Source organism: Mobula birostris, chromosome 27, assembly GCF_030028105.1.
Source record: "Mobula birostris isolate sMobBir1 chromosome 27, sMobBir1.hap1, whole genome shotgun sequence".
NCBI classification, from domain to species: Eukaryota; Metazoa; Chordata; class Chondrichthyes; order Myliobatiformes; family Myliobatidae; genus Mobula; species Mobula birostris.
The window spans coordinates 29,543,417-29,560,100 of NC_092396.1; the positions used below are offsets into that span (position 1 = coordinate 29,543,417).

General features: G+C 43.6%; 1 protein-coding gene across 1 annotated transcript in view; it reads left to right on the plus strand.

Annotated features, from left to right (window-relative positions):
- The first annotated feature begins 497 nt into the window (after nucleotides 1–497).
- Nucleotides 498–16,684, plus strand: part of trim62.1 (tripartite motif containing 62, tandem duplicate 1) — a 97,887-nt gene continuing 81,700 nt past the window's right edge. The window contains exon 1 of the mRNA XM_072245055.1: nucleotides 498–1,067. Coding sequence (XP_072101156.1) covers nucleotides 549–1,067 — 519 coding nt within the window. The 5' untranslated portion in view covers nucleotides 498–548. The remainder of the gene's footprint in view (nucleotides 1,068–16,684) is intronic.

The window sequence follows — 16,684 nt, forward strand, 5'->3', positions numbered from 1 at the left end:
CTGTTTGCCCCTGGAAGGAAGCAACAGACGGAATTTGCAGTAGATTATCACGGAGAAAGGAAAAAGGAGACCGAAAATGCATAATCTAAAATTACACTCACAAGGGTTGCACTGATTCAAAAAGGAAAAGGCTAAATTTTGAATTGAAGTCGGGAAATTCTTCAAACAAAAGGTGTTCGACCTTGGTCACTGATTTGGAAATTAATTCGCGAGGGTAAATCAGCCACACTTTTACCGACCGTGGCCCAGAATCTCTATTTTCCCTTTTTTTATGTAGCGAATCCGATCGCAACGTGAATGTAACACAATCGAGGCGAAACCACTTCCCGGGGGAGGGAAATTTACCAACAAAAGAAACACCCCCGCAAGCACATTTTAAAGGACGGGGATGGATAGTTTTTTTTACAGGATTGCTGATTTCATCACTTCAGCTAACGATAAGGCACGGCGACATTCTGATAATGCCCAGGCTCAAGAAATCTGTGCTGGTTTCCCCTCCCCGTGCCTCAGGTGCCAGTTTGGTGCTTTCCAAAGGGACACTTCCTGGAATGAAATTGATCACGAATAAGGACAATTGCGGAGAGAAATTGACACGGGAGCGGCCTGGAGGGAGAGTAGTCGCATACTTAAACCACATCAAGACCTGCCAACCCTTTGCTCCCATGGCTTGCAGCCTCAAAGACGAGCTTCTGTGCTCTATCTGCCTGAGTATTTACCAGGATCCAGTGAGCTTTGGCTGCGAGCATTATTTCTGTAGGAAGTGCATCACCGAACACTGGAACAGGCAGGATCACAGCTCTCGAGACTGCCCGGAGTGCAGGAGAATCTTCAGGGATCCTCTCCTCTCCCCGAGCCTCAAGCTGTCCAATATCGTGGAGAGGTACAGCGCTTTCCCGCTGGACGCCATCCTACAAGCGCAAAGGAACTCCTTCCCCTGCAAGGACCATGACAAAGTCAAGTTGTTCTGTCTGAACGACAAATGCCTGGTATGTTTCTTCTGCGACGAGCCCACACTTCACGAGCAGCACCATGTCACCAACATCGACGAATCCTTTGAAGAAATCCAGGTAAATCTCGGTTTCTGGCTCCGTGTTTTCCGGAAAATAAGAGCGCACGGTTCTAAAGGGGCATGAACCCACAGGAGAGGCTAAACGTCCACCTACAAGTGCTAGGATTAATTTTCACCGTGTATTTCGTGCATGCATTTGAATCAGTGCATGATGTTTATTAAACAAAGATCTTAAACAACCAGGGTTGTGGTGGGGGTGGGGGAAGATGGGGTGTAAGTGACGGTCATTGTCCCGTGATCCATTAAATCAAGGGGAAAAATACTCCAGAATAACCCAAACATATGTTGCGCGGCAAATGCTTTACAGTTTTAAAGTCTGAGATTTCAGTTAACTCCATATTCGTACAGACAATAGCTTCATGGAAAGTCTCAAACCTTCCCTTATTGGGGGTTGTAAAGAGGGGATGTATGAATTAGGCCAGCAAAACATGACATGTCCGTCACACTGAGTTGATATTAAGAGGAGCATCCTTTTGTAAAAGTACAAAAAAAATGTATGTTTGCATTCTGACCGCGCTGTTCAGAATTAAACGCCGCAGCTTGTCTCTCATCTGTCGAAAGCGCCGTAGCTTCCTGGTGAGGGAAGCGGTGCCGAGGTGGAGAGATTATGACTTGCGGTTAAACACAGCAGAAAATGCTGGGGGAAAAAAAAACTCGGCGACTCACGCAGCGTCTGAAGCAGAGTGAACATTTCAGACCAAAGACTTTTGGCTGCACCTCGACCTGGTAGATACACGATATGGCTGACTAATTGGGTGGGAAGGTGGGCACTGCATATCAGCCCAGACTGGGTCTTGTCTCCAACTCAGAGCTGTGTATTTACAGCTTGAGTCGACGCCATTAGAACTGATGTGGACAAGGGTAGGGGTCCGAGACTAGTTATGGCCATGGTTTGTGTTTGTGTGAATTATGTGGAAGCCTTGCTTATACACAGCAAGATCCCATAACCAAAGATTTGACAGTGAACATTTGGGCTGGGAGATAAATATTACTTGAAATATTATTCCTATCCTGTTAATTTTCAAAGCCGTGCTTCTTTTGCCCACCCAGGACTATGGACAGTGATTGATTTAAAAAGCCACCTGAAAGAAGATGCTGCCAATAATGTAACATTTAATTAGTGCTGGTGTGTTTTTGTGCTCAAGTCTTTGATCAGGAATTGAACCCATTTCCTTTCTCTCTGAGGCTAGTGTCCAATGCCTGACACAGTTTATCCCTCAAGACAGAGGAAGAAGCAGAGGTTGTTGGGTTTCTTGGTTTGCTTGTCTCTCTAATTCATGTCCACTTCCACAGCTGTATCTTTTTAAGTTAAATTAGTGAATTGATGGGCTTGGTTCCCATTTACTGATATTATTAGCTGGTATATTTACAGTGATTCCAGCTATCCTGTTAACTCTCTGTAGAGATCGCTGTGCTGGAATGTACCGCTTGTTGCTACCTGCATTTGATTCCAGGTACTGTACCTTGACTTCCTGGTCATCATTCAAGAAAGTAAATTTATACAGTGGAGATGATGGGTCATCTGCTTGCCTTTAGGATGGTCAAACCAGTTAGTCCAGTTTCTCCTTGCCAGTTATTATGTCTAATTTTGTCTTTCCAGTCTTTGCTAAGTCTTCATGCGTCACTTCTTGTGGATTGGATAATTTTAATAAACTGTTGTTTATGTCAGTGCTTTCTAGCTTGGAATCTCGTGCCGGTAGAAAATGTTTCTCCCAGTCTGCTTCAGAAAATCAGTGGTTCCTTTCCTTCCACTGTCCCTGTTCCTTGTCGCCACCTACAACTCATTTCCTTGCGGTTCAGTGATTACCCCTCATGCTGACAGCGTCCTGCCCGCTTCAGGCCTTCTGCCTTCCTGACCTTCTGTATGTTGGCTACAGTCTGTCCCTGATGTCTGTTATATCTGCATTTTTTAGTATAGATCCACCCCACCTCCTCCCAGCCCCAGAAGCTTCCAGTACTTTTTACATTGTTCTTTCCACTCAATGATTGTGAATGCTGGGCTCCACTTTCACTGGCGCCGTTCTTCTCACTCCCATTCAATGGTCCTTTCTTTAGGTGTCAGTCTTGAAGCTGGTCCACATACAGGGCATTATGGTTAAACCTGTTCCATTCCTCCATCCAATGATTATTGATCGGGATAGGGGAGACTCTGCTTTTCCAGTATTTAGCTCAGAGCTGAGTGAATGTAAGCTGCTTCTGTGATTACTGCCTTAATTTGGATTAGTTTGTGGCCAGGAATTGAATCCTGACATTTGGATTTTGGGACCCAATTCCACTCTGGCCAGTATTTGGTTAAATGCAGAGCTTTCCATTGAATTGCTTGGATTTAGATGGTTTGCATAAATGAATAATTTTACTTTATTCTTTAAAACAGCTTCCTAAAGTCATAAATGACTACCACATCTGTTTCAAGGAAATGTCATTTCTTCCTTGCATCCATAAGGTGTAGGAGCAAAATTACACCAATTAGCCCATCAAGTCTGCTCCACCATTTGATTATTTTTAATGAATTTTCCCCCTCAGTCCAATTCTCATACCTTCTTCCCATAATCTTTGATGCCTTTGCTAATCAAGAACATGTCAACCTTTGCTTTAAATACAAGAACATAACATAAGAAATAGGAGCAGGTGTAGGCCATCCGGCCCATCAAGCCTGCCCCACCATTCAATAAGACCATGGCTGATCTGTCCGTAAACTCAGCTCCACCTACCTGCCTTTTCCCCATAGCCCTTAATTCCCCTATTATGTAAAAGTCTATCTAACTGTATCTTAAATATATTTAGTGAAGAAGCCTCAACTGCTTCCCTGGGCAGGGAATTCCACAGATTCACCACTCTCTGGGAAAAACAGTTTCTCCACATCTCTGTCCTGAATCTTCTCCCCGAATCCTGAGGCAGTGTCTCCTAGTTCTAGTTTCACTTACCAATGGAAACAACTTTCCTACTTCTATCTTATCTATCCCTTTCAAAATTTTGTATGTTTCTGTAAGATCCCCTCTCATTCTTCTGATTTCCAGAGTGCATAGTCCCAGGCGACTCAATCTCCGCTCATAGGTTAACCCCTTCATCCCTGGAATCAACCTGGTGAACCTCCTCTGCACTGCCTCCAAAGCCAGTATATCCACAGCCTCCACAGGTGTCTATGGCAATATATTCCACAGATTCACCAATCTCTGGCTCAAGAAATTCCTCCTGACCTCTGTTCTTAAGGGACAACCTTCTACTCTGAGACTGTGCTGTTTGGTGGACTCTCCTGCTATTGAAAGCATCTTCTCCACATCTATTCTATCCAGGCAGTTCAATATTTGGTAGTTTCAATGAGATTCCCTCTCATTCTTCTAAACCCCAGTGAATACAGACCCAGGGTCATGAGTTGCTCCTCGTACATTAACACTTTGCTTCCTGGGATTATTCTCGTAAGTCACCTCTGAACTCTCTCCAATGCCAGCCCACCCTACCTTAAATATGAGGCCCAAAACTGTGCACAATACTCCAAATGCAATCTGACCAACACTTTATTAAACTCAACATTACATCCTTACTTTTATGTTGTAGTACTCTGGAAATGAACTCATCCATTGTTAAATACACTGACAGGGCTGACCTTGCTGTATGAGGTCCCAGTACCATGGCATGAAGTACTCAGTTCATAAGGCCCTCCTGTGAAATAAGATGGATTAGAACATTCGGAAAGAGTTTGTTGCCTTGGCTGTAGGCATGCACCAACTCAATAGTTTGCCAATAATACTTTTTCTACTATTACTGACATTCCCTATTTTCCCCTTCCTGTTATGATCTTGTCTAAAATACAAACTGCAGAAGCAGATTTGTGTGGATATTGCAAAATCCTCAGACATCTGTTTCTCCCCTTTCCAAGATGTTGAACGATTGAGAATACTTGGCAAACAACTAACTTCGTATCTTTTGATTTACTGTAGTCCTAGTACAAGTATTATTTGCTGTTGAACTTGTTCTCTGTCCAGCCACTGTTCATACTTGAGGCTGATAATCCTGAGATGATCTACATATGGAGGGAGGTCCGTGCAAAAAAGAATCTGGGTTATTGGCTAGTTATTCAAGGGGACTGAACTTTGTGGACCAAGCCAGTGTCACTGTCCATCTTGTCTGGTAACATGAAAATGCTGCTGCAATCTTGCTACTGTACTGACCAGTTTCTTGAAACTTGCACTCTCTTCTGAACTCTGTCATTGGAAGTGATTGCCAGGCAGACAAAAAAAAAGTTCAACAATGTTCTTAAAACTTAGGAGAAGGAAGTTGATGCCCCCACTGACTCTTTGGAATTGGTGGCCCATGATGACACAGTGGACATGATTATGAAGACGCATATTACTCTTTTATTGTCATTTAGTAATGCATGCATTAAGAAATGATACATTATTTCCTCCGGTGTGATATCACAAAACACAGGACAAACCAAGACTGAAAAAACTGACAAAACCACATACTTATAACATATAGTTACAAACAGTGCAACAATACCATAACTTGATGAAGAAGTCAGTGAGCACAGTAAAGTTCAAAGTTTCTCAAATGTCCTACATCTCACGCAGACAGGAGAAGGAAGAAAAACTCTCCCTGCCATGCCGACCACAATCCGACTCTGAGTCATCGGAAAACTTCGAGCTCTGATCAGCTGTCCGACACCGAGTCCTGAGCGCCATCTCTGTCCAAACGATTCGACCTCCTTCTCGGTCAAAAGCAGGCAAGGCCGGGGATTTTGAGGCCTACCCTCCGAAAGATTCCCAACCACACAGTAATGAGAGCAGCGGACGGCCTTTTAAGAAATTTCTCCAGATGTTCCTCTGTGCTTTCACGTCCATTCTACATCAAATCGGAATTGTCCACGGTCCCTATTTACCAGATACGATATCATTTTTCACCGGAGGGCCGTGCACGCGCAGGCGTGCTGCCATCTTCTCCTCCTTTAATAGGGAGTATTAAAGATGATCATAGAGTAATTCCAACTCCATACTTTGAGATCAGGTGAAGGATCTTCCATTTGCCTCTTCTCCCTTCTTTCTTCACACCCAGGAAGCACAGTTCTCTAGATGATCAAGAATAATACTTGTTTTTCCTTTTGACCTGTCTAGTTTATAGAAACTGAGACCCAATATCCTAGTGTTCCTTCCAAGGTTCCACTGACCAAGAAGAGATCCACTGAGCAGCCTTGCTTTCATTGAACAGTGGGTTGATTGAAATGTTGGGGGGAGGGTTAAGCAGTGACATGCAATGATTAACAGAAAGATAGTAAGATGAAGAACCTCATAACTGCAGTGAAAATATTGCTAAGAATCAGAAGTCTGTTTAGTTCTGAACTATTCAGAATGCTGTCATGGAACAGGCTGCCAGAAGATGTGTTTGAGGCAGGAACATTAACTCAATTTAAAAGACATTAGGACATGTATGTGGATAGGAAATGTTTAGTGGGATGTGGGCTAAAGGTGGACATATGGGACCAACTTGCTTGGCATGGAGTAGTTAGACTGAAGGGTTTGTTTTATAGTGAGAACTTTGTGTCCATATACTGGGCAGAAATAGAACCACAAAGTGAAAGGTGGAAAGAGTGCACCACCTCCCAAGTCACCCAGCTGACCACCCTCTCTTGCTCCATCTGTAGAAAAGTTGCCTGCCTTGGAACTCACAAAACCAGAATAGAAGCAAGTCATCCTTTAGGAGGTAGACAGACCACTCTGTACACATACATACATACATAGGAATTGGGGATAACACACAATATACTGGAAGATCATAGCAGGTCAGGCAACTTCTGTAGAGGAGAATAAACAACTGATATTTCGGCTGAGACCTGATACGTCAACTGTTTATTACACTCTATAGATGCTGCCTGACCTGTTGAGTTCCTCCAGCATTTTGTGTGTGTTGCTCTGGATTTTCAGCATCTGCAGAATCTCCTGTGTTTAAAGAAGTGGAAGTTCTTTACTATTTACCCCTTTGTGGCAGCTAACAGAGGTTTGTTATCCAAAAATAAGTTGTGACTTGTCTGTTTTGAGCAACTGCATACCGACTGCATGGATACATTTACTTTAGGCTGGAGTTGGGAAGTTTATGGGGTATATGTAAAATTAGTGATCACATTAGCTTCCATTCATTAATGTTTTAATTATTGGTATGAGAGGCACAGAAGTTGCAATCCAGGCAACTTCTAGCCAGTAAACTTGAGATTTTTATAGTTGGCTTTCACCAAAAATGGGCGAATTCCACATTGTCTGGCCTGCCAGACGAAGCTAAAGTTCTGGTCTACAGCCAGCATTCTCTTTGGAGTTACTAGCTTCTAGCCTAAAATGGAACTCATTCCAACAGTCTGTTCTTCTCCTTATAAATAGTACTTACTTGAACTTGTTGTGGTGCCGTATTTGGGTGAATGTGTTTATGAATTTTCAATTGTACTTTTGGTGTTGCACTTCATGCACTATGGGAATCACAAGATTTTTTTAGAAGAGTGTGCAAATATATTTTTTAAAATTTGAATTGCTAATCTCTGATTGGCGTCATCTTGTGTGTTTTGTGGCTCTAGCGAGGAAACCTGCAACCTAGAGCGACAATCTGCTGGAAGAACTCTGGGTTGAGCACCATCTATGGGAGAAAAGGAATTGTCAGCATTTTGGGTTTTGACCTATATAGAGATTATTTATAAGGATGCATTGTGGGTCATGGTATTTATTTATTTATTGATTGATTGATTGTGTAAATTAAGAAACTATCCTCTGCCTTGCTTTGAGGAAGGCTAAAAGCTCTGCTCCAGCATGGTGGTTAGCTCAATGCTTTACAGTACCAGTGAGCTGGCTTCAATTCCTGCTGCTGCCTGTAAAGGTTTGTACGTTCTTCCCGTGACCTGGTTTCCTCCGGGTGCTCCGGTTTCCTCCCACAGTCCGAAGTAGTTGATAGGTTCATTGGTCATTGTAAATCGGACATCCCAGCCTGCAAAAACTCATTTCAGGGAGGTAGCACTATTAATTTGCGGGAGACTCCTGGAACTTGCGGGAGAGGTGGGATGTCTGCAATAGAGTAGCTCCTTAGCAGCTAGCCAGCTAGTTTAAATAACAGTAGCTATGCTAATAAACGAATGACACCTGATAATCTCACTTTAGCATGTCTTTTACAGTCTTAACCCACCATAGGCAATAGAAGTCACTGTTGCAAACAGTGCAGCGAGCAACACTGTCATTATTTTTGACCCCTATTAGGCAGGGGTACACTTTAGCATAGTCTGGGGTGACGTACGTTTTATATTTTCTTTTTTTTGGAACACTCTGCCATGGCACGCGCTCGCTCGCTCTCTCTCGTGGTTTCTCTCTCTCGCTCTCAAAAAAATTGGTTTCCGGGATATTGTATATAATTTGCGGGCATCAGGGAGCCGCTATCAATATGCGGGAGACTCCTGGAACTTCCGGGAGAGGTGGGATGTCTCTTGTAAATTGTCCCTTGATTAGACTTGGGTTAAATCTTGGGGGAGGGGCTTGCTGGAAGAGCCTATTCTGGGCTGTCTCTTAATTAATTATGGAGTAACTTGCTGTAATAATGTGAGCAGTGGTAGGAAAATCTCCCCCACTCTTTCTCCCCCCCCCCCCCAAGCACTTGCGAATGAGCTGGGTGAATGGTAGCTGCGACATTGGTTGGTTTAGTTACCTTGCAGCCTTGCAGACTGGTGGGTGCATTCATTGGCGCAGTGAGTAGATGGAGCACGAGAACTCAACTGGTAAAGAGCCTCAGACAAGAGAAGCTGTGCAGATGCTGGAAATCAAAAATGCTGCCTGGCCTGCTGAGTTCCTCCAGCACTGTGCTGGTAAAGGGCCTGTAGTGGCTAAGGTCATTTCAGCCCTCTTTTTTTTCTTGTGGTTCAGTTGAGAACACTTGGAAGGTCTAATGTTCGAGTACAGGTTTGTATCACTTCAGCTGAAATAAGAATGAGGGGACTATTTAATACGTGGTTAGGAAGAGATCACTAAACTGCTTATGCAATGAAGCCAGCAGGGGTGTCTTCACCAGAGGACCCGCAGCAATTGAAGACAGTGGCTTTCTACCAGCTTCTCGGTGGTAGTCAGGGATGAGTAATAAATGTTGGGAAATGCTCACATAAACAAACAAGTGATATAATTGCTTGATCGTAAATATGAGAAGGTCTGCAGACACTGAAAATCCAAAGCTGGAGGAACTCAACAGTTCAGGCAGCGTCTATAGAAACAAATAGACAGTTGATGTTTCAATCTGAGACCATTCATCAGGACTAGGACGGAAAGCGATGGGGAAGGTGCCACAATAAAAACGTGTGGGGGTGGGGGGAGGGAGGGAAAGAAAGCTTGCTGGAAGGTGATGGGTGAAGCCAGGTGGCTGGGAAAGGTTAAGGACCTGAGAAGAAGGAATCTGATAGAAGAGGAGAGAGGACCGTAGGAGAAAGGGAAGGGGGAGGTGATAGGCAGGAGATCACTTCAGGTCACCTTGCCCTAGGTAGTGGCCTTGATTTTGCCAACTTTGCCCAACCCAGTTCTCCTGGCAACCAGCATTCAGTGGCTGGTTTCTGATGAACGGAATCGTTTGGGCAGTGTATCTGTGGCCCTGTGGTGGAACTGTAACACAGCTGGAGTTGACTCTCTTAGGAAAAAAGATGACCTTTATTTGTCACATGTACGTTGAAACATACAGTGAAATGTGTCGTTAGTGTCACATCAAATCAGCAGAGATTGTGCTGGGCATGCCCACATCAAAAGAGAGAAGGTGCGGAATAAAAAAAGAAAAAAATTCCTCTTGAGCCTCAAAACATTGAGGTTTCTAGGCAAGAATTTTGTAAATTCTAGAAGAGGTGAAGTTTAGAAGAAGCAACAATTGTAGGGCTATTACATTACAAAAGATGTGAATTTTGCAAGCAGCATGGTGTTGACGTTCTGATGAGCCTGTTTGTCTTTGCACATTCTGGAATTGATCGCAGTGGTGAGATCTTCCTGACTTGTGCCCCATCCTGTCTCTCTAAGCTTTTTGTTGTTTTGGTGCTTGAATACAGTTACAAAGCTATATTTATTAGGGGGATGGAGATAAAGCTTCAGAATTTCCTTAAGGGAGTCAAAAATTGACAACTCAATTGTTATTTGATGTATGCACTCTTGCTACACAATGCAACAATTTAGAGTACTTTGTACGTGAAGTGCTTTGCAGTGCACTTGTAGGCTAAACACAGTAGTATGCCATGCATTCAGCTCGCACTCTAGCTTCTGAGCGTATTACGGCTTGTGCTCATGTGCCAAACTGAGGATGCCTTGCATTGCTGTGGGCTGGTCCTTTGTCTTGCGACTCTGCTGGTGCCATTTGAAGAAAGTGTCCCGGGGCAGCGTTTCCTCTCTCAATCGATCCCAGTGATGGCAGGTTAGACCGGCAATGTTTTTTTTTGTTGCTGCTGGTGGGCTCTTGCTTTGCTGGGCTGTCCAGGAGGGATTGTGGCGATCGGGGGCCTCATAATTACATTTTCCGTGTGGCTTTTGAGTTGGTGGGATCTGTGTTACTCTCGCCACATGGAGTGGCTGCCCTGGCAGAATGCAGTGAGACGTCGGACTGTGATAGGTGAGAGCTGGTTGGAGTGGGACTGTGAGACTCAGCTGCATTTTACACTTGCTTTACCTTGCAAAGCTGTGTTTAACATGTAATTTTCCTGAGGAAGCAGAAGGCATTTGGAACCAATTTACATTCCTTCTAGTGCTGATGGAACAGACATGATCAGGATGCAAACCAGCCCCTCATTTTCCTCCTAAGTATTTCCACTTGGCTTTGTGTCCCTACTGAAGCGACTGAATGTTGCTTGGGTTTGTTTCCATAGTCACCATACTCCTTTGTTACCTCAGCCAGTTGGTTACATCTGAAGTGTGGTAATGACTACTGGATTGTGCAAATCTGCTCATCAAAGTCAAAACATTTTACAGTCTCCTTTACTAATGTCACTCTTGCCTACACCTGGAGTGGGGGTGGGAAGGAAAGTTGAATATATTTAACACTTTCTATTAGTACAGTATGTGATTAAGAGCACCTTTTGAAGGGCCGCTATTCCTGTTATATCAGTACTGTAAACATGGCAACCAATTTATTCTCAGCTAGGGACCAAAAATGAGTATGGGAAATGCTTGGTTAACCTTGGATGTTGGTAGCTGAGGGAAGTAATTCTGCGCGGAAAGCCACCTGATGTCCAAAGGTTTATTTTCACAGAGCAGATAGATTGAACTTTGTCTCATTTGAAAAATCGGGCTCTGAGAGGCTGTATGAATGCAGCATTGGAGATAAGATGGCGTTCTAATCCATTTGCTCCAGTTAATCCAGGATGTTTTGGCCTAATGTTTCCTTTTCTGGAAAATTTTGTTTTCTCTGGTGAAAGTGGATTTTTAAAAAAAAATTTCATGCCTTTGTTGGATAAATTGAAATTTTAATTGCAAAACCCAGCTGCAATGCTGAGAGCAAGTGTCACTTTTTTTTTCGCTATCGTATTTTCACAAGTATGTGATTTAGAGAAGATCAGTAATTAAACTTGAAGGAGCCTGCCGACATCCATAAACCATGAGCATGCAGCTTGGCTGATACAATGGTTGCTCTGCAACCCTGCGATTTTTAAATTAGGGCCTTGTCTCCAATCTGGCAGACATTCCCCTGTGTGTTGTGTGTCAGGAGTGCTCAAAGTATCATATTACTGAATGAGAAGCATTCCTAGTGTGGGGCAAATTATCGAGTAAGTAACTGTTGAAATATTATTTTGCGCAGGAGTGTTTGCTTTTGTTTTTTTTAATCTTTATTCTGATGGCACTGGATCACAACATTGAGTTTGGGAATAGAAGCAGCTCTCTAGTACGTGTGTGTGTGTTGTTAATTGAAGTCATGGGCACACCGATTCCTGAAACCTACTGAATACCGAAAGGCCTCGATCGAGTGGACATGAAGAGGATGTTTCCATTGGTGGGAGAGTCTAGGATCTGAAGAAGTGCCTTTTAAAACTGAGATGAAAAGGAATTTTTCAGCCTGAGGGTGGTGATTCACTGGAATTTGTTGCTGTGGAAGCTCAGTCATTGGGTGTACTTAAAACAAGAGATTGATACGTTTTCAATTGGTGGAAACATTAAGGAATATGGGAGATGAGACTGACTTTTGTACCATAAAATGGGGTCATAGCCTCACAATCTACCTTGTTATGATCTACCACTTTATCGTTTACTGGCACTGCACTTTTACAATATCTTTTACACGTTATTCTTGTTTTACCGTATTTTAGCTCAATGCTCTGTTTAATGATTTGATCTGTATAAACAGTATGTTTATAATCTGCCAATAGAATGATGGGGGGGGGGGGTGGAAACTATGGTTGAATGGCAGAGCAGACTTGGTCTGAATGGCCTAAGCCTGCTGGGGAAAATAAAACTCCAAAATAACTCCAAGGTAAATCTGTTTTAAAGGGAGTGGTCAACCTAATCAGCAGGAGCAATTAATACCCAATTAGTTATTATTTTATAATGAGTCAATGCACACGTGGAAGCTTGCACACTATGTAAAGGAAATGTTTGAGCACACAATTATGGGGCTTGTTTTAAAGATTTGTCAAATATAATGCTATTTTGTCTGTAACTTAGAGGAATGATGTAGTTTCCATATTTTACTGTAATAAAGGTGCTTGCTGGCTAACCTGTATAGCTTGGATTCCCCATCTGCACAACCTTTCTTTTGTTTTTTTCTGAACCTTGTCTCCACTGTTGTTTTTACAATGAACAATTTCACAACGGTTTACAGACCCCCCCCCCCCCAGTTACTCAGTTCACGCTGCGTTTTTCCCTTTTCTTTTTATCTCTTCAGTTCGGCCTGTTCCGCACAGCCCAGCCCAATCCTGTTCTTGTTCTGTGTGTGTGTGTGTGTGTGTGTGTGTGTGTGTGTGTGTGTGTGTGTGTGTGTGCGCGCGCGCGCCTCTCAGTAACAATGCCTGGAGTTCACTCCCTCCTTTAGTCCAATACAACACTCAAAGACTCTGCAGGCTATAACTCTGTACAAACCTTCGCATCTGTAGAAACATATTTTGCGAGTCTGTGTCATGACCTTGGTGGTGTTAACTTTCATTGTGCTCTTGCTCTAGGCTAATGAATCCATTCACGTGATCTGGAATAATTTTAATGGATCCTCATGACCAATAGATTAGCCACTAATTCCTGCTGTAACTTTTAGCAACCTCTGATCCAGAAACTTTAATGTTGTATTACCCATCCTTCTTTGTGTAATTTTTCTTCATTATTAAGTTGACCAGTTTGACATGAAGGGCACTGTGTTTCGATTAGATGGTGGTTTCTGTTGGGTGGAGGCAGATGGAGTCCCACATCTAATTTAATCGCCACAACTGAATAACCCATTAACTTTCAATCTAGTGAAAGCACAATGAAAATTTACCACAGTTACTAGCAAAATGTGTTGCCTGAAAGGTCAGTGAACACCATTTTAAAATCAGAAATGGGGTGCTTTGCTGCTCTGAGGCTGCTTGTTTGTTTGTTTTTAATATACCTATATCTACACATAGTTGAGTAGCAGTGCTTCACGATTTGGTTTTTAGCTTATTGACCTCCGTTTTGATGATGGCATGAATGTTGACTTCTCTAACCTGGTAGTTTCCCCACTTTTCTTTCTCCATTCCCCACTCTGACTACCCTCTTAGCTCTGATTTTTCTCCTCACCCACCCATCACCTCCCTCTAGTGCCCCTCCTCTTTCCTTTTTTCCCCCAGAGTCCACTCTGCTCTCATCAGATTCCTCCTTTTGCCCTTTACCCTTCCACCAGCTTCTCACTTCATACCCACCTTCCCTCTCACCTTGCTTCACCTATCACCTGCCAGCTTGAACTCTTTCCCCTATTCTGGCTTCTTCCCCCTTTTTGAAGTCCTGATGAAGGGTCTTAGTCCGAAACATCGACTGTTTGTTCCTTTCCATAGATGCCTGCGTCGGGCATTTTCATGCCTTACAAGGCGCAGATTGGAACGCCACTCCTCGCACAGACACTAGAGCAATGTGTGATTAAGTGCCTTGCTCAAGGGCACAAACACACTGCCACAGCCGAGAGTCAAACTAGCGACCTTCAGATCACTAGACGAACGCCTTAACCACTTGCCCAGCACATGCTCAGACTCATGGTCTGAGCTGACCTTCCCTCCCCATAGATGCTACCTGACCCATTGACTTCCTCCAGCATTTTGTGTGTGTTGCTCTCTCACCGAGGATCTCATGTTGTTGACCTAATTTTTGGTTTGGACACCAGTATGGATGCTTTGCTTGGATAAAGGAGGCTATCACCCAAGAGAAGAATTATACGAGGATTTCTTTTTTCTTCTTGATCGTCATCTGGTATCTCTTGCAGTTTGTTGCAAGCTCTGGGCATACTTGCAATATTTCTCGTGGCTGAGCAGTTTTCTGGCACTGTTGTATTCAAGTTATTGGAACCTACAGGAAAGGTGGGGACAAGCCAAACATCTGGTATCATATCTGAGTGTTACCTACTAATAATATTATTTAGTGAACTTCCATTAAAGTGTCTGGTTTGCAGTATTGCTATGATACTATCAACTCTTTGGGATACATAGTTTTGATTTATAAAGTCTTTTGCACTGTAAGGAGTAGAGCCTCTCTCTGTGCAGAGGAGTACTGTGTTTATTATCATTTTCCTTCCCACCTGTCCCTCTAATGTTTTATGTACTTCATTACTAAGGATGGGTAGAGTACACTAGTCATCACATCTTTTTTTATTACATTGGCTGATGCCTTTGATGAAAATTACTTCCAATAAATTGAGCTTTGACAGGGAAAAGTATAAAATGGCATTACAAATCAAGTCAGAATAAGGCGCTCCTTAACTTGTGTACGTGGACCAGGCAAAAGTGATGCAGGGGCCTTCATCCACCGAAGGAACTGGGGATTGTGGAGCAAAGTGATTCTCTGCTCTGCAAAGGTGACGTGATCTGCACCACCCACGTCAAACTACAATCTGCTGCAGTAAGGTGGCTCTGAAACCTTTTTTGACAATACAGACCTTGTTTGTGAGAAGTGAAGTAGTTGCGTTTCCTGTGCCGTTGGAGTGCCTCTGAGATTTCCGGTGCAAGGACCATTCTAGGCAACAAAATATGCTTTGGGAAGGAGTTTTGGATCATCTCCATTGCTGTTGTGGCTGAGCTCTTCCGGGCCTTCCATGATGGCTGCACACTGCTACCAAGTAATAGTTGGAAGTTTCCTCTTCTTTCGCCCCTCCTGCTTGACTTTGCCCTCTCCCTTACCATAGACATGGGAGCAGGAAAAGGTCATTCAGCTCATTGAGTTTGCTGTGCCATTCAATCATGGTTTATTTAAACCCCCGCCCCCCACATCAACCCTATTCTCCTGCCTTCTCCCAGGAACCTTTTGAAGCCCTTACTAATCAGGAACCTCCGCTTTAAATATACCCAATGACTTGGCCACCACAGCTGTATAGGGCAGTGTATTCCCCAGATTTACCACCCTCTGGCTAAAGAATTTTTTTAGATTATGAGGACACTCAGTCCTCATTTATTGTCATTTAGAAATGCATGCATTAAAAAATGATACAATGTTCCTCCAGAAAGATATCACAGGAACACAGGATGAACCAAGACTAAAACTGACAATACCACATATTTATAACATATAGTTACAACAGTGCAAAGCAATACAGTAATTTGATAAACAGCAGACCATGGGCACGGTAAAAAAAAAGCCTCAAGTCCTGATAGCCCCATCATCTCATGCAGACGGTAGAAGGGAAAAACTCTCCCTGCCATGAACCTCCAAACGCTGCAAATTTGCCGATGCATTGGAAGCACCCGACCGTAGCCGACTCTGAGTCTGTCCGAAAACTTCAAGCCTCCAACCAGCCCTCCGACACTGAGCACCGAGCACCACCTCTGCCGAGCGCTTCGACCCTGCCCCGGCCGCCGAGCAACAAGCAAAGCCGAGGACTCGGGGCCTTCCCCTCTGGAGATTCTGGATCACACAGTCGCAGCGGCAGCGAAGCAGGCATTTCATAAGTTTCACAGATATTCCTTCGTGCTCTCACATCTGTCTCCATCAAATCAGGATTGTACACGGCACCCTACTTGACAGATAACAGGTATTATTCACCGGAGTGGCCGCTGCAAGCTGCGTTGCGCCGCCATCTTCTCCTCCCACCTTTTTTCACCCTCATCTCTGTTCTAAATGGATGTCCCTCTGTTCTAATGCTGTTCCCTCTGGTCCCAGACTCTTCCCAATAATGGAAGCATTCTCATCGCCTAACTCTATCTAGGCCTTTTAATATTTGGTAGGTTTCAATTAGATTCCCCCTCATTCATGTAAACTGAAGTGAGTACAGGCCCAGGCCTATCAAATGTAAGTAAGGCTGTTTTTAATACCTGTCCCAGTTTCTTCAGAGAATATGGTAATGGTTCTTGCCACTGAGGTTATGCTACTTGTCACACAGCCTCAAAATAGAGGGTGTCCTTTTAGAACAGGGGTGAGGAAGAATCTCTTCAGCCAGAGAGTGGTGAATCTATGGAAATCTTTACCACAGGCAGCTGTGTCTTTATGTATATTTAAG